Genomic DNA, 26569 nt, shown 5'->3' with positions numbered 1-26569 from the left:
TACTGAGCTAGTACTGCACATATTCTATTGGTTGCTATGCTCATCAGTTAAAAATACTTGAGAGATTACTCAACATTTGCTTTTTTATATTTTTAATGGTCAACAGAACTGAAGACACCTCTGGAGAATCCTTTCCTTTGTGGAGTGCAGAAAGAGTTTAATTGAAATACATCATGGTGGCATGATTTTATGTGTTGAAAAAACGCTGGCTTGAAAAACAATAAATATACCCAAAAATTGATCCTATTCATATTCCAGTTTCTTGTTCAACCCTAGCAACCAGATTGCTGAAATTACAAAGTGCGGCTGAATAAAAAGCTAAATAACTCAAAAACCACAAATAATAGAAAATGAAAACCAATTGCAAATTGTCTCAGAATTTCACTCTCTACATCATACTAAAAGTTACCTCAAAGCTGAGCAACCCTTTTACAAAGGCAGCTTTAACAGCATGCAACTAAAAAAAATCTCACGCGTTTCAACTCAGCCGATAACTAGAGTAGAAACCTGTCCATAGCCGGTGGATATTGCCTGCCAGGTTGTTTGCCAGCTGCATGCTGCATTTTCATCCGACAGTCAGATAAATGTAGTTCTTACCTGTGATTTCTCCTTCACTTCCTGTACGTCGCATGCGTTTTGTTGCATGGCGACGTGTCGGCTCAAATACAGGAAGAATTCACTGGCACACAAGGGTTCTTTCAAGCAGGTACAAGCCCTTGCTATATTTTATTTGCAGTGTCGGCTCAAGCCACACCGTGCAGTTCCTCCCTAAAAGAGGAAAAATACTGTTTAATTTGATCTCAATCATGTAGGATGAGAACCACACTGATCTGGGGATACAGTCCTCTCTAAAGGGTCTGTAAAAGTCCTTTCCTCATGGCATTGAATTATTGGCAAGCGGCCCATACCATTTAAATCCGGTCTATTTGCCAAATCGAGCAAAGATGCCAAAGGAGCACATCGGCCTGCATATGGCTGGCATAAGCCTAGAACTGAGCAGTCACAGTCAATTCTTTCATGGAAATCTATTAAGAATCATAGCCTGCTGCTACATTGTTTCAATAGTCAGGAGAAGCAGTGCAGAGAACAGAAAGGGGCACAGATACTGCTTTCAATAGCAGTTACATTTACAAATAACTTTTAAACCACTAAAAATGTAAATACATATAAACTGTCAATGTAGAGAGGGTGCCCTGCCAAGTACCTGCCGACAAGCAGCAGCTGCCAACCTGGATTCCTACACTCATCCTGAAATGATTCCAGTGTAACCATGAGAATAGATTTGTATCAGATGCATAATTTGTATGCCATTTTCCTAAACAAACTGAAATTTTAATCAATGTGACTAAAACTATGGTCAAGTTGCTCATCTCTATGAAATAGTCCTGTGGTGTGGGTGCCTGGCATAAAGGAAATTAACAGAGAAGGAAAATATGTCAAGTGAATCAGCAAGAGCATGGGATGTGGATGATTACATTAGTGAGGATGGATGGAAGTGCAGGGTTGTTTTAGGAGGAGGCTGCTTCCTTAGGCATACTATAGATTAGGCATTATGTGTTTTTTTTTATTCTGGAAAGAGAATTTCTTTCTTTAAATGCTTTGTTGCATATGTCATTAACCAGCAGATGGCAATATATTGCAACTTTACTGATATAAAAAGATCAAACGATAGAGGACTGTCTCACTTGAAAAACAAAAGGATATGATGTTATGAAATCTGCTTGTACTGTAGTTGTCCAATTTATAATCTTTTGAAGTTGTGTTTGCAATGCTATTGTTCTAATTTAGTGAGTCATTTAGTTGACTTGATAATAATCCAGGCCATATCAAAATGCCTGTGTTAGAGACCTGTGTAGGTCAGTTTTCTTAGACCCTCACCCAACCTGTACCTGCTTACCCACTTTCTAATCCCCATGCAATTCAAGCCAACCTGCTCCTGAAGTAGGCGCCACGCAGACCAGAAATGACGTCATATTGATCGTTTTTTACACTGAAAAAAAAATTGTTTTTAGTTTGTTTCCCCCTTTAATGGCCACCTGTAGCCCTCCCTAATGCAGCTAAAAGGGCCACCTGCACGGTGGAGACATCAAGTATATTCCAGTCCCAACTGCTTTGTGGGTGTTCCACAGGTACCTGACCCGTGTTTTTCACATCATGATTCTATTAAACATGCAATGGAATCAGGAGAGAGGTGAGACACTCACTTCAGGCATCAGCTCCCCTCAAGTTACCAGGGGCTGTAAAAAGCCCCTCATGGTACTTTAAGAGCCAAATTTATGGTTTCAAACTGAAAATTTGTCTCTTCTAGTGCAGAGAGCACAATTGCCTCTCCTGAATTTTATTTTTTAAACCATTTAGCAAAAATAGGCATAATTTGCCATAAGCATCTTACCTTTCTACTGTATAGTATTGCTTGGATTTGGCCATATCCCAATTCCAGGACTTCCCTAATTTTTGGGCTTTACATTTGCAAGGATCACCAGCCACAGGGAACTGAACAAAAAACAGGCAAACACTGATAAAAGAGTAAAAACCCCAAATTAAAGAAGAAGGAAAGCTACCAAGGCAGTTTATTGGCAATAGCCACAACAGTGCAAGCTAGAACACAATTTTTATTAATTAGAATGCTTTTCCATACCTAGTAAATGGCTCTAGACACTGTCTCTGTTTGTTTAGGACAGCAGCTGCCATATTAGCTTGCTCTGACATTACTTTCTGTATGAGTCTCTCCCTGCACCTTATATTACCTCACAGTAATGCTGCTATGAGTCCTCTGTCAAAAAACACCGCATTTCTTTCCTTCTATTGTGTATTATTATTATTATTAACATGTATTTATATAGCGCCAACATATTGCGTAGCACTGTATTTATCCATTCTTTGCAGGTGTAATAATAAATAAGCGTTAAAAACCCGAGTGGATTAGATCGGAGTTTGTAGCAGCTGAAATTGAGATAAATTTGGACCTTGATGAATAACCCCCCAAGGGGGTTATTTACAATGCTCGGAATACCTGAAATCCAAAAAATACGTGAGTTTCTTTATAAAATTGGACTTTTTAAAAAACCACAAATTTTTCGGAATATATTAAACCCTGAGGGCTAAAAAAAGCCCATATATAAAACCACGGCATCTCAAACCTGTCGAGCTTGCATAAAAGTCAATGGGAACAGTCCCATTGATTTTTGGTTGTGTTTCGGGCAATTTCACAATGTTTTCGGAGCTTTCGGGTAAAAACTCAGAGATTTCGGGGAAAATTCACGAAAAAATCGTGAAAATCTGAGCTTTTACCGCAAAGCAAATTTTGGGGAAAATGTAATATTAAATAAGCGTTGAAAACCCCAGGGGGTTAGATCGGAGTTTGTAGCAGCCAATACTGAGATAAATTCAGACCTTGATGGGCTTCTGTATCAGACTTCGTGCCTTCAGCATAAACCTCCTTGCCCCGGGCATGAGCAAGCTCAGTTTGCTTCTCTTTCCCCCCCCCCTTCTCACCCAGAGCTTTAGGTGAGCAGGGAGAGACTCAGGCAGGAAGTGATGTCACACCAAGCTAAAACTACAGCTGCTATCCCAAACAAACAGAGAGCTTCTAGAGATTGTTACTCAGGTATTGTAAAACATTCTACAGAATAAATATAGCATTCTAGCTTGCACTGTTGCAGCTAATTTATTGGCAATAAAATGGCTCCTTAGCGTTCCTTCTTCTTTAAAAGGAATGGAAAAGAAATGACCAGTATTGCTGGTAAGCATGCATGGTTTTTCTAGTGGCAGATTTACATAAGGTCTAAATGGTCAGCCACCTGGGGCCCAATGATAAAAGGGGGCCCAGCATCAGGTGAAAGGGGCAAATGGGGATGGGGCAACTCCCAGGGCCATAACATGACTTAATCTACTCCAGCATATCTTGTAATGTTATTGGAACATTTCAGTCCCTAGTAGCTGGGATTGCATACATAAAGCAGTACATACTTCCAGAAGTATGAACTTTCCCAGGTATAGGTATTCGGTACCCATTATATGGGCCCAGGTAAACCTAAACAAAATATTCTGACCTGAAAACAGGCAGCTTCAGAGAACAATAAAACACTGCTTAATGGAAGGGTGACTTTAGGTGTGGTAGTTAGAGTGATTGCTGTCCTATCAGCATGTGAAATAACCCATGAGATAATGCTGTCATGCATGGCCAGGGAAATAGCTTTAGCTGCATAGGACTGCTTGGAAGTGGAACAGGAACCCTGTGTCTTATTGAAACTATGGCTGGAATTTGAATTGCCCTTTACACTCCATAGGGTAAGGAGTCTTTAACAATGGAAATTACAAAAATATATGCAAACTTTCCATAATTTCCTAGCACCTGCAGAAACAGGATATGACAGTGTCCATCTGTTTGTATTAGCTTGTGACTTGACAATGGAGGGGGCTGTGGTGTGGGATTTAATAGTGCAAAAAGTCATGTATTTCTTTTTTATTTCTGAGCATGAAGCAATTGCCTATACAGTTTCTTTTGCATACCAAGCTGCACATCACTTCCCACTTTAAGCATAACTATCACATGTTTTGTAGCAAATGGCAAAATTATAGCAAACAAGTGAGTTAGAAATTATATTGGGAAATTATTATCCTTTAGTTATGTAGCAATGACACACTTTAGCAGTTTGAAATTATCTTTGTCCTCCTGCAGCAAGAGTTAAAAAACTGGGCACATACAAAAGACCTGCCCCCAACCGCTTACCTAACTACTTTCTTATTCCCATGCAATTTCAAACCAGAAGTGACGTCACACACTGATCATTTTTACATTATAAAAAAGTAGATTTTCATTTGTATTCCCTTTAAATGGCCACTTGTAGCCCACCGCACTTCAGCTGAAGGGTACCCGCAGGCCACCCACACAGTGGGGAGATCAAGTATATTTCAGACAACACCTGTGCAGGTACTTAAAGAAATTGGGTCCTCAGGCATGAGCTACAAGGGCTAGATCTCCCCAACTTTTTATTCCCTGCTGGGACATTCCCCCTCATTACCTTATTCATGAAGATGGAGTGCCTCAGCATGTGTCAGGTATGACCCCTTATAAACAATTGTTGGATTCAGGATAGTTTCTGCAATATAATTGTCGTACTTGTCAGACCATATATTATCCTACAAATATGAGCATGCAGTATTCCATAAGTGGGCGATCAAAATGATACCAAAACCTTGTTCCAGTCCTCCATAAACCATCACTCCTAACTGGTATAGGTTGACCCTGTTTGGTATCACTAGGAAGCATGTGATCTCCTCATAACCAAGATGTGTTATATAAAGATGTGAACCCCAAGTCAGAAGGTATATGAATCCCTTTTCGATAACCAATGTTTTCAGATAAAATCTGAAAGTCAAGTACTGTAGATGTGGGTAAAGTGCCTTTATGGGGTCTCAATAGGGGAAAGTAGCTCTTCCACCATTTATAGTGAGGCAGTTCTTGTATGTAGGGCAAGGGATAAATGGCAAGTATAGCACAAACAAGATGGCACCATATTATGATATTACCCAGAAATAGAATGCATTATACATTCTTAGAAAGTATAAGCTGTTGACCAATCATAATCTTGGAGATGCTTATCTTATGTGACATGGGCATGATTGTCTTATAATTAAATGGCCAAACAGAGACATAATAATCAGCCGTATTCACATATAACCAGTAACTTAGTGTGAATTCTGAAACTATTTTGATATTAATTTCTTTATTATATCATGTGTTTCAAATGTCAAGTCAAAGAATCAGGATCTTTTTGGTGAAGTAGCATTCAATGCTTGGTGCACAGAATACATCTGAATCAATAAAGCTTCCCTGTCTAATATGCAATTATGACTTGACCCGCCCCCCATGTGACTCAAGTGATGGACAAAGAACTAACAATATACAAATTTCGGGGGGGGGGGGGGTTGTGGAAGCACTCTAAAGGCTAAATTAAAGTATGTTTAAGTATAATGGAAATGCTACTTACAATGCACTTCCCTGGTCCCCTGTCTCATAAATAATTCAGTATAAATGCAAGTGCATGTGTTTACAAAACAGGGGTTTTTAGTTACAAAGTTATGATCATAAAGTTGTAAAGCCACCATACCACGTCAAGGTAAACCCCATACTAACAATAGTTTTTTCAATGTATAGCACTTTATAATAATTTCTGCCAACCCACAGACCTTTGGTTGTTGCTCAAGCATAACTACCAGCTCCTGCTGCCAGCAGAAAGCTGTGTTTTGGCTGGGAATTGCAGATTTATAACAGCTAAAAGACCATAGTTTAAAAATATGTTTTCCTTAAGCCATGCCACCACTAAAGCTGTTCTACAGAGGGAGCTCTTTAGATTTTGCTGATGCTTGATGGGGGCATAACAGCTAAAAGCCCATACTTTAAAATATGTTTTCCTTAAGCCATGCCACCACTAAAGCTGTTCTACAGAAGGAGCTCTTTAGATTTTGCTGATGCTTGATGGGGGCATCAATTAAGATTACATAGTAATCCCAGGCACTCCCAACCTCTCTCCAACATACCTGTATTCACTCTGGTGCTCAGTGCTGAGGAGCAGGGGTATCAGCACCCACTCTCTAGAATTGTAAATGAAAGCAGAATCTGGACCCATAATAGCTGAACCACAGAGTAAATCCTTAGCGCATTAGTGGTTCAGCTATTCCATGTGCTGTTCTGTTTTTCTTCTTCTGATTTCAGGGCATAAATTAAGAGTGCACGTACTGCTTGGAGTTGTACTTTGCACTTTCATGAATGAGAAATCTAATTTACAAGAAATAAATAGACAAACTGGAAAGTGATGGCTTATTTGGGGATGTGCAAATAAAATACAATGTTAAAACAAAATACGCTTTTATGTGATGCATATCACAAGAGAACAATTTAACATGGAAGGACAGAAGATTTCAGCATGAGCTTTCTTTACCTTAAAGGCAGTAAGAAGAAGCAATAGTGAGAGGTTTGCTATTTTAACTAGGGATGCATCTAATCCACTATTTTGGATTTGGCCGAATCCCCAAATCCTTCATGAAAAAATGTTTTACTTCGTTGTTTTGTGATGAAAAGTCACATGATTACCCTTTCTGACCCTAATTTACATATGCAAATTAGGATTTTGATTCGGTCCAACCAAGCACAAGGATTCAGGCGAATCCGAATCCTGCTGAAAAAGGCCGAAATCCTGAACCGAATCCTGGATTCAGTGCATCCCTAATTTTAGATTGGGCAGAAAAAAATACAAGCTTAATTCATCAAAAGTAACTGACACACAATTTTGGAGTAATCAATGCCTTCCAAGGACCGGTAAAGGAAGCAGCCACAACACCTAAAAAAGCCAATATGGTGCCCTTTAAATACTTTAAGTCATCACTTATTACAATTCAAACTGGGGAATACCAGCAATTTTATTATTGTTTGTTAATATTCTTGATACATTCATTAAAGCTTTTCCTGTTTTCATTATTGTGTCGGTTCTTCATAAAGTATTGGGCAGCCAAAATCTGTTCTGAGTTATGGGTTCTAAGTGAGCCTAACAACTTAGGGAACAATATTTTCTCTGTCACGACAAATCTGTAATCATGCAGAAAACGTTTGGTAAAGCCACTTTTATTTTACAAGTGTTAACAAGCACTATTAGATCTAACCTATATTGTGCATATAAACATTAGAATGAATTTCCATTATTCGCTTTATTTATTTTTTTAAAAGTCACACCAGGATGCACACGTTTTTTTTTTCAATAACAATACAGCTTAAGTGATCTCTGATTACCTGTAAACAAAAAGGATTCTGTACAAAAGCAAACACGAAGCAGTTATAAAGATGCATTTTCTAAAAACATTCCTTCTTCTGCATTACTTCACTGTACTAAAAAGCGCATTTGCACAGAGAGTTTAAATACTCACAAAAGAAACACAGGTGGGATTTCCTCAGGTGCGTTTGGCCCTCTGACAGGCTTCGATCGGGCAGGGTTAAAAAAAATGCTATCGGATCACAGCCGCATCTGTTTGTAGTTGCTGTCCCACGATCTGACCACCCGTATTGGCAGCATAATGATTTGAGGGCCCAACGATCAAATCAGCCCGACATCGTCCACCTCAATGTGGGCATATCGGGGAGAGATAGGCTCATTTGGCAACATCGCCAAACGAGCGAATCTCTACATGTATGGCAACCTTAAAGAAGAACTAAACCCTAAAAATTAATGTGGCTTTAAATTACATATTTTATATAATAACCTTATTGCACCAGCCTAAAGTTTCAGCTTCTCAATAGCAGCAATGATCCAGGACGTCAAACTTGTCACAGGGGGTCACCATCTTGGAAATTGTCTGTGACACTCATACTCAGTGGGCTCTGAGCAGCTGTTGAGAAGCTAAGCTTAGGGGTCATCACAAATCATCAAGCAGAAAACGCGGTTGGCCTGTAATATAAGCTGATGCTACAGGGCTGATTATTACATTCTGTTGCTAATTGCACTGGTTTCTGCGCTGTCATTTATCATTAATCTGTGTTGATTACTAATTAGCCTAATATTGTGACTGTTATATGCGTACAGTATATTGTACCGTCGGTCCCTACGCTCAGTGACAGCAGCACAGAGCAGTGAATCAGCAGAAAAGAAGATGGGGAGCTACTGGGGCATCTTTGGAGACGGATCTTTACTGTTAAAGGGCTGTGGTTGCCTTAGGCTGGTACAGAACCCCAAAACATAATGTACAACATTTCTAGCCTACTTCTTTAGTTAAGCTTTTTTCTCCTTTAACTGCCTAGAGCTACCAATCATCAAATACCATTTAATGGTCACATTAATGTAACTATTTGACTGGCCAAATTGAATGACTATATCTATAGAAGTAAAAATCAACTGGACTTGCTGTGTTCTGTGTGTGACCTGGATGAATGAGAACTTTCACAAACTGAATGACTACTCTCACTTTGTGTGTGGCCAGGTTATAGAAACACCTTTATCTTTTTATTCATAGATAATAGTATAGAAACAGCAGCAGTCAAAACCCTACAATTATTACAAAAAACAACTATTCAGTGCTCTCTAATTTAACCTGTTGAAAAACAATTCATTTGTGTCATTTCTCTTTTGGGAAGGCAATCGTTTCTCACGTCCTCTTTTATGTTGAAGGGAAAACAGGATCTGTATTGTTCAACCACATTTCCTTAGGGGAGCACTTTTTGCAAGGAACTTTTTGTGACTGTGTTGTGTTGCATTCTGTTTGTTGGTTACCCTTGGAAACAGACAAAGTTTTAATATCAGACTGTTCCTCCTAGTATTAGCTCCATGATTAACAGCATATCCTGAAACATTAGATAAACATATCCTTTCTTTTAGCTGAACAAACTATAATAGTCTTTTGACGGTAAGACTAGAGCTAATATGATTGTCCAGAGATGAGCTTCAGCGGGGTAGTCAAGCTCCCATCATATCTTTACTGGCATTGTTGGTAGGCTCACCATGATTGGTTGCAACTCTAGGTTCACTAAAGTATTAGCATACACTTAATAAAATGAAGAAGTGCTAGTTTTTTCATGATTAGCCATGGGTTAGTGGTGGACATGAAAAACTGTTCTATATGTTTCATAACAAAGACATTGTTTTGTTTATCCTTGCTAGCATTTCTAGCCTGTAGCTTTCTAGCTGTGGTGGGAAATGCAACTCAACACCAATCTCTGGCTGGGGGTGTTGGCACCTGAACTTCAAAATTAACTTGAGGGCTGAAAAAAGCTGTGCTCCACAAGTACTTGTTGTACTTGTACAGATACAGAAAAATTCTGGGTAAAGAAAAATATCAACCAGAAAAAACAAAAAAAAGACAAAAAAAAATAAATAAACATTTTTCAAATCACATATTTCCATTTAACAGGTATTTGGGTTTTACCATATTACTTTTAAACACACATACATACATACATATATATATATATATATATATATGGGATCCATTATCTGAAAACTCGTTATCCAGAAAGCTCCGTATTATGGAAAGGCAGTCTCCCATAGGCTTTAATTTTATCCAAATAATCCAAATTTTTCAAGTTTGTTTCCTTTTTCTTTGTAATAATACAGTAGCTTTTATTTGATTCAAACCAAGATATAATTGAGCCTTATTGGAAGCAAAACCAGCATATTGGGTTTATTTAATTTTTACATGATTTTCTAGCAGAATAAGAAGTATGAAGATCCAAATTACAGAAAGATCCATTATATGGAAAACCCCAGGTCCCAAGCATTCTGGATAACAGGTCCCACACCTGCATATTTGTGAGAACTCGTGTACCTCAGCAGCAAGTACCATATTCAGCAGTAAAGGAGCAAAGAATTGAAAGAAAAATAGTTTACCCTTGTCTTTCTAAAAACAGATCATGTAATTTTATGTATGGTTAAGTTTTCCGTATACAGTTACATATGTTTAGATTCTTTCAGATTCGTTTCATGCATGACTTTTTATTTAATAAGTGTCTCTTTGAAGGACTGATTTGGGCTATAAGAACTGAACATGCAATTATTCTAAAGTTTGATTGGAAACAAGCTAAATTTAAATCTTGAGATATGGAGTAGTCTCAACCTAATAAACTGGTAAGGTCAGGACTGTTGGATATTAAGAATGCATGCATAAAGCTTGCATCAAATGGCCACACATTTCATTCATACCCAGTCAAAAAGCATGGCCACTAGCATAGACTGTGGAGTGGCCTAAATGATTATGAACGCACTGAATGAACGCATTGAAGTCAAAGGGTGCATTTTTGCACAACTTTTTTTATCACTATACATTATAGTCTATGTGCATTTTTTTCACGGGGAGAGACCTGACAAAACATTTTACTCATCACTAGTTGTAAGCTCGATCATTAGCAGAGATATAAAGTAGGAATATTGGTAGGAATAGCGGTACTAAGGTTTTTGTGGATAGTAAAGCTAAACTTAATTTTATCTCAAAAAGAAACTTCCCAACTGTGAGCTTCCAGCATCCACCAACAGTCAAAGAAAAGAACTTTCTGTTACCAAGATTTGGATAATTGGATGCTGAATGATAATTGAATGCTGAAATGTTGATGTAACTGCCAAACAAATGGGAAATTGGAGGATGGAATCAGAAGAACAGAAACAATGGCGGAGCTATAAAGCATGCAAGTGGCACCATTCAATAGTATCAAAACTGGTGAGATTTAAATGATCAGAAATCATTTTGGATGATATATTCAGAATGCTTAAAATGGCAAATAAATAATAATAGCTTATTAATAGTACTTGTTTTATCCAACATTAGATATGTCTCTTTTATAACTAAAACATTTTATGAGCCTCAAATCAATATCCTGTTCTTCTGTGGTCCCATTGAGATGGAAGTACGTATAGTATCTGCTGTAAAATCTGTGGGAATAGACGCATTCCTCCCTCTTTGCTTCCGTATCCGAAATTGATTATACACCTCCTTGGTTTTCTTCCGGAAATGATTTCCAACCATAACATAGAGCAGTGGATTGATGCAACTGTTGCTGTAGCCTAGGTATGATGAGATTTGGGTGGCAATTTCGATTAAATTACTCATTGCACACCCGGGGAGCAGTTCCAGCATATGCAATGTATCAATAAAAATAGTAATGTGGAAGGGAAGCCAACAGATGATGAACACTAAAAGAACGACCAAGACCAAGACCGAGGCCTTCTTTTCTTTATTAATTTCCTTAAATTCTTGCATTGAATTGTTCCTTAAAACTTTCATTATATGGAAACTGCAATATAAAATAACAGTTAAAGGTATAAGGAAGCCAATAATAGTTAGCAGTAATCCCGTGACAACATTCCAGTTTGGAAACGGAGGGTCAATTACGCAGGCCATGACACCGAACTCAGGGAAATATCGGACTCTTCTGAAAATTGTTTTGGGCAGGCTTGCAATTACTGCAAATATCCAAATGATCAGGCAGTTTATCTTTGCGCATCTCCCTGTTCTCATTCTTCCAAACGACATGGTCTTGACAAGTGCCAAATATCGGTCGATGCTTACCATCATAAGGAAAAAAATGCTGCCAAATAGGTTCAAAACAATCAGCCCATTGATGAAAACACAAAGAAAGCTTCCAAAGGGCCATTTAAATCCACTGGAAATATTAATGGCCCAGAATGGTAAGCCACATACAAGGAGTAAGTCCGCAGCTGCCAGGTTTGCAAGGTAAATTTCAGCCACAGTACAGCGATTTTTATGTAGCAGGAAGACCATAAGGACGAACATGTTCTCTATAAAGCCAAGCACAAATACTATCCACATGTAAATTGGTTGGAAAGAGAATATCCATTGCCAGCTTTCTGATAATGCACACGTGCTATTGGACTGTGTCTCAAGGTGAAGTGAAGCGTTATTGAAACTCTCATATGCTTTGGTGTAGCTTTCAATTGCATTAAACGTCATGCTTATCCTGAAAGATATAAAAATATATATATCAGATATTAAAAATAAAATAGTTTGGCCCACGTTTTTACCTCTCAATTATTTAATGGATACACCTCTTTCTAAACAAGTTGACTTGGCCTTCCTCAGTTTCCTTCAGTTATAGCTCAGACATAACCAGAATTACACAACATGACACTACAGTAGTATTAATAGCTAATGGATAATTGTAACAGTCAAAGGGGAAATACTAGCTGCAGGGGGCAGAAAAAGCCTCGTGATTACTGTATGATTCAAGGTAGAAGGTTGTTTTAGCAGGGAGGTTCTGTGTGTTTAATATACTAGACTAACGGGAATATAATAAAAGTCGGTAACGGCAAAATATTCCCAATGCAAAAAGTTATGCCTCTGTGCGAACAAATTTTCCTTTGCACGAATTTATTATAGCTTTTACAAACGCGGAAACTGTTTAGCGACCACTTTCGACAGTGGGTAAAGGTTTTCGAATTTTATAGTTTGCGCCAATGCGCAGTGAATGCAATAAAACTTCTTACTGAAAAACTTAGGTTTGCTCCAAAAGATTACGACACCTTCAAGCACGTCTTAAAAGTGGGCAATGCGCAATTAAAATTCACAATGTAATAACAGTTTAAGGAAGAGTATTAAATTGCGAAATACACATTTTTATTCTTATTTGTGCAAACTGTTTTGCTCTTTGCGGCTTTATTACATTCCCCCACTAATAGGTTAAACCACCCCCTACTATGAAACATGATTTATGTCCCACTTCTAATCTTATCTCCAGAGACCCCTGTGATTCAGAATGTTTATCCATCACTAGAGAAATGCTAGAAAAATATCGTAGCTGAACATAAATTACAGCAAGAGTAATCTGTAGTGTGGAAGTTTTACCTCTGTAGTAAATCATTGATTTTCATTCTGCTTGGAATTTGCTATATATATGTTGGCTCAGATACATAGGGGTGTATATATTAATATTAGAGCTATAGCAACCAATCAGCAATTAGATTTGGACAGTCACCTACAAGTTACAATGTTAATAAATCCGCTCTGTAGAGTGCTGGCTAGAGGCACTGTGTATTTCCCTAAGAAGGAAAAATGATTGGATCCATCAATGACATGACTGGCACAGCTTTATGGAATATCAGCATCTCCCTAGAAATAAATTCTAATTAGGACTGAGACTAGCAAATGTGCCAAATTGAAATAATACAAGAAGAAATGTGCAACAATACAGGCTACCTGCAATGCTAGTTATAGCTGCCTATACATGCTATGCTCCAAAACAAATATTTGTGCCAATACATGTTTTTTAGTCAGCTACCTGTACCAAAATATACTTTTTCTCTTTTGTAGTGTTCTAATTCCAGAACTTGCGCCAATATATCCTTTTCTCCTTGCTACTTGTTTGTACCAATACCTGGTTTTCTCCCAAACATTTGTGCCATAAAGTAAGTTTGTAATACAGTTTCATACATCCCTCTTGTCTCAGTTTAGGTAAACATAAAAGTATGTGTGCTAATAGGGCATGTCCAGGGTCGGACTGGGCCAGCGAGACACTGGGAAAAAAAACCCCGGTGGGCCCCGACTCTTTTGGGCCCCACCAGCCCAGACCCACTTTCTGCACTTCCTCTCATTCTCTCCCTGAACCCGGTCGTGCTGACATGCTTATGCGCTGAAAAGAGGTACATGTATGTCTGTGTTTAGTCAAATGCCATACTTTGCAGAATACTACCTAATGTTTAAAAACATTATTCACTGTATGCAGAATAATATTGCATCTCCCAGGTTAGAATAATAATAATACATAAAAACCACAGAAATGTGTTCAAACTTTCATCACTTGCCAAATTTTGTAAAATGAACATGGTAATTAGGGGGTATGGCCACAATAACGGGCTGGTCAAACTAATTTTGGCAAATCTTTTTTCCCTATTTCTATTTCCAAAACGTTGGGAGGTATGAACCAGGTGTCCTGTTTTACATTACCTACCTGTTCTTACATTCAGAGCCGGGCGAGGCCGGCCAGGTGCCCTAGGCAACAGCGCGAATTAGTGCTCCTGCATGCATGCACGAAATGGAGTGCGTTTGTACACGCATGCGCACATGCGCAGGAGCACAGTAGACAAAAGAGTAAGCAGCGACAGTCAGGGAGAGAGGGGACCGGATATGGTTTAGGCGACAGAGAAGGTAAGTTCCTGGCGCCCCCCCCCAGCTTTGCGCCCTAGGCACGTGCCTACTCTGCCTACCCCTAGTTCCGGCCCTGCTTACAATTAACACTTTACAGGGGAACAGGAGTTGACACCCTACAGGCCCAGACAACATGCACCCCTCTAGGTCCTTGCTTGTTAGAAATAAATCTAAGGCAGATTCACAATTAAAAACATGTCCCTGTAACAAATATTTCTGAAATTTTCTGTCAGCTTTTGGAATTATGGAGGCTCCATCCTTGACAGTTTACGCTGTCTTTGAAGTTTGCAGATGTGTTCAGAAACAAGTGTGTTCCCAGTGAGCTAGACTACATCTAATCCAGTAAAATAAATGTTATACTTAAGAATCCTCTTTGAGGTCTAACATTTGGTGAGCCCGTGTTCCTCTGCCAATAACAATCTTTCAGCTGTTGGAGGGATTGCCAGTGAATGATTCCCATCACTAATCATTGGAAGTATTATGTGGAGGCCCTGGTGTTTCAAAATGTGAGATTAGAGCTCAACTCACTACAGAAAAATTCACTCATTTTGTATGTCATTTGTATTTATGTGATTTCTAGATTTGTATTTAGTTAAAGTTCACCATTTCATAAGTACAATTAATAAAATCCCATAGGAATGAATAGAAAAAAGCGAGTGAATTTCTTTGTGGTGAGCTCTAGATTGACATTTTGACAAATCTGAGAACTGTGGCAATCACAATGCACGATGCAAGTATGTGCAATTATGCTTTAATCACAAAATAATGATTTATAAAGTGCTCATGTCCTTCAATGTAAATCAGAAACTAGAGGATATGTGTTGAGCTGAACATGTTTATGGAGTACACACCAAGAAATTATTCGCGCGAACATCGGCCGTTCGCGTCCGCCGAATGTTCGCGAACGTCGCGCGACGTTCGCCAATTTGGGTTCGCCTTAGCTGGCGCTTATTTTTGACCTCTCACCCCAGACCAGCAGATACATGGCAGCCAATCAGGAAGCTCTCCCTCCTGGACCACCCCCACACCCCCTGGACCACTCCCCTTCCATACATAAACTGAAGCCCTGCAGCGTTTTTTCATTCTGCCTGTGTGTGCTTGGAAGAGCTAGTGTAGGGAGAGAGCTGTTTAGTGATTTGAGGGACAGTTGATAGTAACTTTGCTGGCTAGTAATCTACTTGATACTGCTCTGTATTGTAGGGACAGAACTCTGCAGGGATTTGAGGGACAGTGAGTTTAGGTTAGTTAGCTTTGCTGACTAGTAATCTACCTTCTACTGCAGTGCTCTGTATGTAGCTGCTGTGGGCACTGCTGCTGATCTCTCATCTGCTGACTGCTGCCTGTAACCCAATAGTCCTTGTAAGGACTGCTTTTATTTTCTTTTTTGTTTTTTTACTTTGCTACTGTAAGAGCCCAGTGCTATTAGTCTAGCTGTGTTGGGGAGTGGGACTGGTGTGCTGCTCCTCCTAGTAGTTCACCACTACCAGCACCAACCAGAGTCAAAATTGTTACAAAGTATCTTATTTGCACCTTTTAGCTGTTCTGAGCTCTCTGCCAAAAGCTAATTAAGTTAGAAACTGTTTTTTTTCTGGCTGTTCAGTTCAGAGAAAAGAGGGACTGGTGTGCTGCTCCTCCTAGTAGTTCACCACTACCAGCACCAACCAGAGTCAAAATTGTTACAAAGTATCTTATTTGCACCTGTTAGCTGTTCTGAGCTCTCTGCCAAAAGCCAATTAAGTAAGAAACTGGTTTTTTTCTGGCTGTTCAGTGCAGAGAAAAGAGGGACTTTCCAGTACAAAAGAGGGACAGGGGGTTGAGTGGTCAAAAGAGGGACAGTTGGGAGGTATGCAAGTGCCACCTAGCTGTGTGAGCTTTTTCACATTCTGTCTAAATAACAATAATAATTCCGTGTCCGTAAACATCACCTGAGTGATGTTTTTACAGCAGCAATAATATATTCCGTATCCACTACTGTATACGTTGCCCTTGCAGGCATTGTTTGCCCAGTCTTTAACCAAGTGCCACCTAGCTGTGTGAGCTTTTTCACATTCCGTGTCCAGAAACATCACCTGAGTGACGTAGTGTGATTTCTGCCCTTTACAGCACAAAACGCAGCGCTGTGTCAACAATGTATTTTTCAGATACATTTTTGCCCTTGATCCCCCTCTGGCATGCCACTGTCCAGGTCGTTGCACCCTTTAAACAACTTTAAAATCATTTTTCTGGCCAGAAATGTCTTTTCTAGCTTTTAAAATTCGCCTTCCCATTGAAGTCTATGGGGTTCGCGACGTTCGCGAACCGTTCGCATTTTTGGACGCACGTTCGCGAATATGTTTGCGAACATTTTTTCCGCCGTTCGCTACATCCCTACAAGAAATTGAATAATGTACAGCTTGTTTCCAATGGGGCTGTCCCTCTCATGAAGGTCCTAAGGCAGTGCATGGTAAGGATCAGCCTAAAGGCCAGTTAGAATGAGGGCTATTTTGTTGTCCTAGATATTCCTGGAACTAGCAGAATGATTAAAATAGCCATAGAGTATCGGGAACCTTGATAATGATATAAGAGGGACCTGACCATAAAGGGACCAAAAGCAAGGACCTGACCAAGTACAGTAACTTAAGGTGGCCATACACGGGCCGATAAAAGCTGCCGACATACCGTGTCGGCAGCTTATTGGCCCGTGTATGGGGCCCCCCGAAGGGCTTCACCGATCGAGATCTGGCCGAAAGTTGGCCAGATCTCGATCGGATGGGACAAAAAAATCCCGTCGGATCGCGGCCGCATCTATTCGTTGATGCGGTCCCGCGATCCGACCGCCCGTTAGGCATTGTTAGGATCCGATCGTTGGGCCCTAGGGCCCACGATCGGATGAGCCCGATATTGCCCACCTCAAGGTGGGCATATCGGAGGGAGATCCGCTCGTTTGGCGACATCGCCAAACCGGGGCCCACCAAGTAACCTTAGACCAGGGGCCCATTCTCAGTACTATTATTCTTACTCTCCTCACTCAACCTCTATTCTCCTAGTCTGTTTTCGTTACATACTATAATCTATTATTCCATCTATTAAGCCACTTTGTTCTCATTGAAATAGGGAATGGCCATGAAATAGGCCAAATGTTTAGCAGCATGAGGGCCACTGACACCTGCAGGACCGCCATCAGAAATCGCAGGGCCCCATACGACAAAATTTCCTGGGCCCCCTGGGCTGCACCCACCGCAAGCCCCACCTACAGGTCAGCCCTCCCCAACCTACAGGTCCGCCCCCCACCACACAGTAAAAAACAAAAAAAATATTGGTGGCTAGGGTTCCCACATGTTAATAAAAAATATTATATATATTGGTGGTCAGGGCCCCCCATAAAAAAACATTTGTGGCCAGGGCCCCCCCATTAAAAAATATTGGTGGCTAGGACCCCACATGAGAAAAGAAAAATTGGTGGCCAGGGCCCCCCCCCCACATTATGAGAAAATTGGTGGCCAGGGCCCCTAAAACGTCCATGCCGTCAGCAGCTCTCAGAAAGATGGGGGGCCCGGCTCATCAAGTAAGTGTGACGTAGCAGGGCCCCCCTTACCCTCGGGCCCCCTACAACTCTCCCCCCTGTCCCCCCCCTGATGGCTGCCCTGGACACCTGGGCCCACCAGGAGTTTTCCTGGTATCCCTGTAGGCCAGTCCGACACTGGTTGCTTTTGAATCTGAGCTCAATGCTGAGGATCAATTGCAAACTCACTGAACAATAATGTCTCATGAGCTCCCCCTTTCAAGTCACTGACTAACTCAGAGTTAGAGAGCTGAAAAGCAGGAGTAGTGTTCTGGCTATTACTGTATATAAGACATCCAGTCACTTCATAGATTAAATTTCTGGCTAACTAACTATATTAGAAACATTTTTTATTTTGTGCAGCCTATTTACCCAGTTTTTATTTTTACACTGAACTGTTCCTTTAATGGTATAGAGCTATAAATAAATAAATATAAATCCTGGACAAACAAATATGGTGTAAACGTCTGTCAATACTCATCCTTTAATCTGGTTAGCATTCCAGGGTTCACTGACTTCATGATGACACACCACCAACATTAAAATGTTAAATGCAGGGATTTCCTTGATTTTGTAATAGGTGGGCCTTCTGCATCCAGACTGAGGACTAAAAGCACATCGGCCTCAGTGCAGTGATTTTGTTTGTGTGAGTCACTATATTACATGGACAGGCTTCTGTGTTCTTTTTCCAGCTGGGAGACGTATAATATAACATTGTAAAACTGCGCTAGAGACCAATGATTAATTAAGCTATTAATTTCTCTGTTTTCATGTGTATAAAACAGTTATTTTGGTGAAAGCTGCGGATTTGTGAAAACATTCCTGCTACTCATGGAAAGACCCCATCATATTTGTTTGCTTTGGATTAACTCCTAGACTTCTGCAGACATTTAAGAGCCAGGAGACACAGGCACGCACTGATCTCGGCCAGTAAGTCTTTATCAGGAGTGAGCAAACATTGGTGCTCTTGGTATTGTACAACAAAAACTCCCACAAGCTCTCATCAGCTGTTAGAATTATTATTCCAGGCGATGTGATGCCCCTAAATATTGTTTCCATTTTTGACTAATAAACCAGAGGGGAAGATCCCCAGGCAGGTGCTTCTGTGTTCTGGTCCTGTTTGTGCTTACACCCCACCTGGGACTCACTGATGCCAAGTCACACTCCAATTGCCTTCTACTGGAGTGACTGAAAATAGTTTTCCACTGTTTGGAGGAGTCAAGGTAAAAAGAAAAAGAGATGAGAAGCCTCAGAAACCAATAGTTTTGTAGGCTCCTGCTACATAAATTAGGCTGTTGTCAAGCAAAGACCTGGATGCTGCGTGATATTTTGCCCTCACAGTATAAAAGCAGAGGAGTATATCAATGGAAAGTTAAACGAGTGACAATTGACCTGACTGTGACGTGGCTAGGTGTAAAATTTAGATCTAATGCTATGGAAAAACTTATACCACACCTAACGCCACAGAGAATCTTTAGGCAGAACTAGTTGCATTGCTTCTGAAACTTTGCATGAAATCCCTATACATATTAAATGAGACGGAAAGTTTGAATAAGGTAGGCACCCCTAAGTGATTGTATATACTTACCTGACACCCTGGGCCAGTGCTCCTATCAGCAGAAAACTCCACCAGTCCAGGGGTTCTACTAGCGAGCACCACAGAGCGATTGTCCTCCTTCTTCTTCTTCTTTCTTCACACTGGTGAGCATGCATAGTAGTGCGAAAAGCCAAGCTAGCGCGAAAAGCCAAGATTTAACAAAGAAGTTGGCTATTTCGTTCTACTGCGCATGCGTCTGCCCCAGGAAATTTGAAGTAAGAGGAAGAAGGAAGCCAAACCCTCCGTGGTGCTCGCTGGAAGAACCCCTGGACCAGTGCAGTTTTCTACTGATAAGAGCACTGGCTTAGGTCACTTGAGGGTGCCTAACTAATCTGCTTATATTACCGGTGCAACTGTGAGAGCTTTTTATAAATGACTACAGTATTTAAAAATAGAAAGTTATGTAAATGTTATTACGTGGCGGAGCCAACATTTATATCTGTGTCTCCTTATGCCACTTGAGTTGGGAAATGGCCAGTCTTTATCCTAATGAAAACAGAATGATGAATAGCTGACTCAGACTTCTCTCTGGCATTGCTTACATTTTATTATTATATATAGTACTACTGTGATTGTACAGCTTTTGTGCCAGGTCTAAACGGGTTTATGTACAAATCAGTGCTATTCAGCTAAGGGCTTTTTCCAACAGATAGAGGAGGAAATGCTGGTGATTTAAGGGGAAATTGGTCATATATCATGGAAGGAGGGTCAGCGTATGGTCACCTTAAATGACATGGAAATATAATTCAGACCTTTTTGGTTTAAAAATGACTTTGTTACATAACTTGCAGTGGCTATCGTTACATGTTGTTGTCAATGATTAAAACGGTTTCTATCCAATGTGGCTAACCTACCACTGATCTCTATGGGAACATATCAACAGGTACATTTAACTACAGAGCTTTAGAGCGATAAAGCTGAATAAATTACACGAGTAAGTGGAAGGCGTCGAGTAGATGTAACTGGACACTTGACTGAGCTTTTTGCTACATTAGTATTATGGCTTGTAAAGAAAAATCCATTATATGTAACTAAGAATCCTGCCAAGAAGCAGAGAACATGAATGAGTGATTACAAGTTATTAAGAAGAAATCTGTTCCTGAATAATGAATAGGGGGTTCATTGAATGCAGCTTATGCTAGAGGTAATGTGTCTGTTGCTCATAATTACCATTAAATGGTTATTCCCTCGGGCCCAGGTCCACACTTTGACGTAAACATTCATATATTAAACAGTGTTTGGAAGTACTTATGCCTTACCTCCATTGCTTTCAGTTCCAGAGATTTTGCATCCATTGTAATGTGCACTCAAGAACTTTAAAGGCTAAATTCCCAGGCACATTTGTGAGCAGATAAATCAAGATGCAGAGTTATTTGTTCTCACGTTCACATTTTGCAGTGACCAGTGGTGTAACTAAATGTTACTGGGCCCCACAGCAAATTTATTTTAGGGCCCCCAAAATATCCAGAGGTTGTCCTATTTTACCAATATATATACTGAAACTGCTCATTATGTAGGGACTTATGGGCCCCTATACCTCCTGGGCCCCCTGCAGCTGCAGGGTCTGCTTCTTCTGTAGTTACTCCTCTGGCAGTGACTTACGTAAGTTTTGTTAAAAAATGCACTTGCAGGGTTTTTTTTTCCACAGTAGTGTTTCCCTCTCCTATTCATTTGCCAGTCAAACTGGCAAACTACTGTCTGGTTGCTATGGTAAAGGTGGCCATACACAGGCCGATAAAAGCTGCAGAAAAACCGAGTTGGCGGCTTATTGGCACATGCAGGGCCACCATCAGAATTTGAGGGGCCTGAACAACAAAATGTTCTGGGCACCACTACAATTAAAAAAAAAAACATTGGTGGTGTGGCCCCCCTACCAGTTTAAAAAAAACATTTGTGGTGTGGGCCCCCTACAAGTAAAAAAAAAAAAACCATTGGTGGCCAGGGACCAGTACAAGTAACAAAAAACCCTTGGTGGCCAGCCTCCCCCAAGATAAGAAAAAAACATCATCAACATTGTCAAGCAAGAGGATCTCTCCGTGTATGGCCACCTTAAGTGGGAGTCTAGCAACCAGATAGCTTTTGAAATTCCAAAGTGAAGATATGCAGTGTAAAAAGACAAATAATTTTAAAACTCACACAAAATCTAAAATATAGACGCACTGCAAACTATCTACATCATGCAAAAATAAAAGGATTTAATATGAACCACCCCTTTTAAAGGATAACCTCATCCCAATTAAGGTCCGAATGTGATAAAAGTTGCAACACTGGAACCAACTCATAACACTGAAATCAGGTGTTTGATTTTATTACATTACACCCAAAGACAACAGTCTTTGAATGAAACAATGTGCAATATTATGTAAAGTTGTGTAGTTTTGGGAAAGTTATTGCGACTTTGTAATCTTGTCTTCATTTGTCACATCCATGGCTAGAATAAAGGGGCCGTTTAACTGAGTAGTGTGTCAAGTTTCTAATGCATTGGAAAGGGTCAAATAAGAACTTCTGAAAGGCAATGTATATACAAAGGTAGCGTTGTATGGTCAGTTCTAATCGATCTTCTATAGTTTATGTACGTGGGACTGTCTCATGCATTTTTGAGATTTTTATGAAACCATATGTAATCATATGTTCATATACAAGCAGACAAAAACTTGTGGAAAGGCCACAAAGGCTGGGTCCCTGGGGGTGGAGAGCTATGTGCAGGGGCGTAACTATAGAGGAAGCAGACCCTGCGGTTGCAGGGGGCCCAGGAGTGTAGGGGGCCCAGTGAGACCCTAATTAATGAGCAATTTTAATATATCTTGGTAAAATAGGCCAACTTATAAATATTTTGGGGCCCTAAATTGAATTTGCTATGGGGCCCAGTAACAACTAGTTACGCCACTGGCTATGTGCTAACTACAGCAGAGGGAGAACAGATCAGTGTTGAAAAGCTCTTTGGAAATATATCAGTTTATGTGGTGCTAGTGATAAGGTCCCAGACATGTTACAGGTGAATAAAAAAGTATTTAATAGGGATCCACCGAATTCCGGATACAGTTTGGGATTTGGGCAAGATTCTGCCTTTTTCAGCATGGTTTAGATTTGGCCGAATCCAAGTGCCTGGCCGAACCAAATCCAAAAAGCATGCGATTTTTCCTCACGCAACATGGAAATCAAAAAAATTCTAACCACCCGCTATGCGCAGTTCTATTTCCCCCTCATCTCCCTAATTTACATATGCAAATAAGGTTTCCGATTTGGTCAAATCGTTCGGTGCATCCCTACTATTTATCATGCAGAGAATGACATTATTACTGGACTCGGTTTCATGCTTAAAACCCCCTCCTAAAACTAAATTACTGAGAACTGAGATCAACGGCTTAATTGCAAAGCCTTTGCCAATCTAGTTAGCATTATCCGATCTCCATTTGTCATTTTGTAGCTCTTACCTAGTGGCACTCTGACACACTGACACTCACATCCCCAATATACAAACTTGAGAGGAATTGTAGTGAGCTGTTATGGGTTTCTATGGCTTTTTTCTTGATTAAAAGAACATTGAATTTTCCTATTTTATCCACTGAGCAACCATACTGCCAGCTCTCACTCTAAAACAATAACATACAGATAAATACAGCTTCCTCTTTAGAATAACCTAGTCCAGCCTTTTAATAAACATTTTTTTTTTTTATAGAAAATAAAGTAAATAAAAAGGCTGCTTGTAACTATATTATTGGGTACATCTGGGTAGACACCATTCTAAGCATTAAAACCAAAAGCCATATAATGAATGGTGTTGACATGAGTGCAAGACAAGAGGCTGCTTTTCCACAAAGCCAGTCGCCTATTATTTGAAAGGGGATATATTACACACTCCAGCTTTGAGTTTGTGTTGGACTTCTTTAGAAGAAACATAATCTAGCCTTTAACTCCCGCTATACAGTGAATGTATGTCTCCTTTTCTAAATCTTATGGAACCTGTAATTCCACACATGCTGGATGGTTTGAGACTAAACATTACAGTATTCTATATGTTTCCAAACTGATATATCAGTAATCCGTTTTTTAATCATCTGTAAACTTCAGCTAAAAAGGTTACATAGGGGACTGAACTGAAAAAGCTTTTGTTGTAACCTCAGGTTAGATACCTACAGGTGATCTGAAAACACATTGGTATCATCCGACAACTGCAATTCCATGACATCAGCTTGCAGGTACCTGGGACTTTATTCTATGTGTGTGGGATCCCATATGTATTAAATAAAGGGTCTATTTCCTTTTCTGAAGATGCCCCAGCAGCGACTGCCAAAGTGAGCTCTAACTACTGTAACTCATTTTGTGCTTGGTATAAAGTAGGTGTAGCACAGTGACACTACTACAACACACACATACGAGTGATTGCCAAGACAGGGGTAAGCATTGCATTGCATTGCACAGCTGCTTGGCACCCATTGACCTTCTAGTATTTCGATCCAGGTGCAGAGAGCAATGTTGCCAGTAATTTTTCTGCTGTCTCCTGGAATCTGAATGCATTACTAGCAAATAAAAAAAGAAGTCACAGTCCTGGTCTTTGTTGTGGGAAGAGAACCATATAGTTTTTCAATCTGGTGCCTCTGGTTGGAATGAAACAGATTGTAAGCTCTACATGACAGGTGCCTCCATCCTTGTACTTGTACTTTAAAGGGGTTTTTCACCTTCCAAACACTTTTTTTTCAGTTCAGTTGTTTTCAGATTGTTCCCCAGAAATAAATACTTTTTTTTCAATTACTTTCCAATATTTATTTTTTACAGTTTTTCCAAAATCGAAGTTGAATGTTCGTGTCTCTGGTGTTTCAGTCTGACAGCTCAGTAATTCATGCGCTCTCTAAACTGTTACAATTTTGCAACATATAGGGGCAGATTTATCAAGGGTCGAATTTCGAAGTGGAAAATACTTCGAAATTCGACCATCGAATTGAATACTACGAAATTCAAAGTCAAATTCGTAGTACGATCATACTCCGACCGTACTTCAAAACGTACGATTCAACGATTTTATCGTACGATCGTACGATTTTCCTTCGAATACAAAAAACTTAGAAATATACTCTGGAATGTCCCCATAGGCTAAAATAGCACTTCGGCAGGTTTAAGTTGGCGAAGTATTGAAGTCGAAGTTTTTTTAAAGAGACAGTACTTCCATTATCGAATAGTTGAACGATTTTACTTCGAATCGAAGGTCGAAGTCGTAGTAGCCTATTCGATAGTCGAAGTATACAAAAATGACTTTGAATTTCGAATTTTTTAACTTCGAAAATGTCCTCGATTTCACTTCGACCCTTGATAACTCTGCCCCTTAGTTGAGAAATTTCTCAGCAGCTTCTCTGTAGTATTAGCAACTATTGTATCAGCTGCCTGTAATGAAACCCAGAGAGATTCTGCTCAGCAGAGACAAAGATAAGTAACGTATCAACTAAATGTATCCATTTAAAATAGTTTACAGGGTCGGCGACCCCCCACCCAGAGCTGCTTCAGAAGATGAAAAATGACACTTTACACGTCAATATTAGAGAAACAGTGACACAGAAGATAGAAAGTCATTGGAAAAAGTCGTTATTTCTGGGGATCTGTCTGAAAACAACTAGTTGGCTACAAACTGCTCTTACTGCTTCCCATGTGGAGTGGCATATGGATTATAAATGATAGCAGAGACCAAATAGGAAATAACACTGTCTGTTCTCTCTTACAACAGTTTGTACAGGATACAGATTTGAGGATACATATTTCCACCATCAATTGGAACAAAAAAAATTAATTCACTGTGAAGTTTAGCAAGCAGTTTGTATGTAGAGAGCTGCACTGCTGGGCACAGCACCTACTACTCCCAAAAGTCGGTAATAACGCCCAAAGCAGCACCGGATTTGGGAACCTATTCATAAACACAGTGCAAATTACAAAAGTCCCACATTCTGCCGAGCCTGTCAGGTTACACACTTGGCGACAAAGAGTGGAAAAAATAAGTTAAAAAGAGCGTCAGAACGCGCGCTATTCCGCTCCTCTGCACTACGCAAGACGCATCGTCTGACAATGGAACACGCGATAGAACGGTCCCTGTGCTGGTTAAAACTAAAGGTAATAGCCAAAAATTGTGTTTTTTGTGTACAAAGGAATCAGTTCTATTGACTTTACAAGTGTTCCTCTCGAGTTCCCCGTTAGTTGGAAACAAAACACCACTCACCTTCAGGTGCGCTCCAGCGGGGGATCCGGGAGTGTGGCGCGTCTGTCTGCTGCTCATCTGTGTGTGTGGCTTCTCTGCTCTCAATCTATTATCGCGCCGCTGACTCTCGCAGAGGGCGGGGCACTTAACAGATGTTCTTGTTTATATGTCTGATAATTCTCCATCAGTGCGGGTTTGCGGGGAGTGAGCCACTCGGGTTATGAATGATCCTTAATGATGTGCTTTCCAGTAAGCCGATTCTAAAGGGCAGCTACTAGATGTTAATCTGGCTATAGAAATAACTTTGTAACACTCCTGTAATTCCCAGAGTCTCTCTGAGGGTGCTGAGAGCTACACTGCAGCAATATCATGGGGGTGCCTTTACTCAACTGTGTGTAAATGTGGCATTCTTTTAACTTTAATAATGTTTTACCCCAATTTCAGTTTACTTTAATTTTAAGGAAAAAAAATGTCTACAAAAGAATTCAACATCTCACAGACATCCAAATAAGCAAACGTGGTGCAATTAAGAAATTTCGAGTTGGTGTTTTCCTTGCAATATAAAAGTATGACAGAGTGTTAATAAAAACAAAATCACTTTCTCCAAATCCTG

General features: G+C 40.0%; 1 protein-coding gene across 1 annotated transcript; it reads right to left on the bottom strand.

Annotated features, from left to right (window-relative positions):
• Positions 1 to 10180: 10180 nt before the first annotated feature.
• On the bottom strand, positions 10181 to 26121 carry bdkrb2.L (bradykinin receptor B2 L homeolog). Its single transcript, XM_018230490.2, has 2 exons — positions 25978 to 26121; positions 10181 to 12454 (listed from the first exon to the last, which is right to left on the bottom strand). Exon 2 carries the CDS (start codon positions 12445 to 12447, stop codon positions 11341 to 11343), a length of 1107 nt encoding a protein of 368 aa, XP_018085979.1. The 5' UTR covers positions 12448 to 12454; positions 25978 to 26121; the 3' UTR covers positions 10181 to 11340.
• Between the last annotated feature and the right edge of the window lie 448 nt (positions 26122 to 26569).

The sequence above is a fragment of the Xenopus laevis genome, chromosome 8L, assembly GCF_017654675.1.
Source record: "Xenopus laevis strain J_2021 chromosome 8L, Xenopus_laevis_v10.1, whole genome shotgun sequence".
NCBI classification, from domain to species: domain Eukaryota; kingdom Metazoa; phylum Chordata; class Amphibia; order Anura; family Pipidae; genus Xenopus; species Xenopus laevis.
This window is presented reverse-complemented; position numbering and strand designations above follow the sequence as displayed.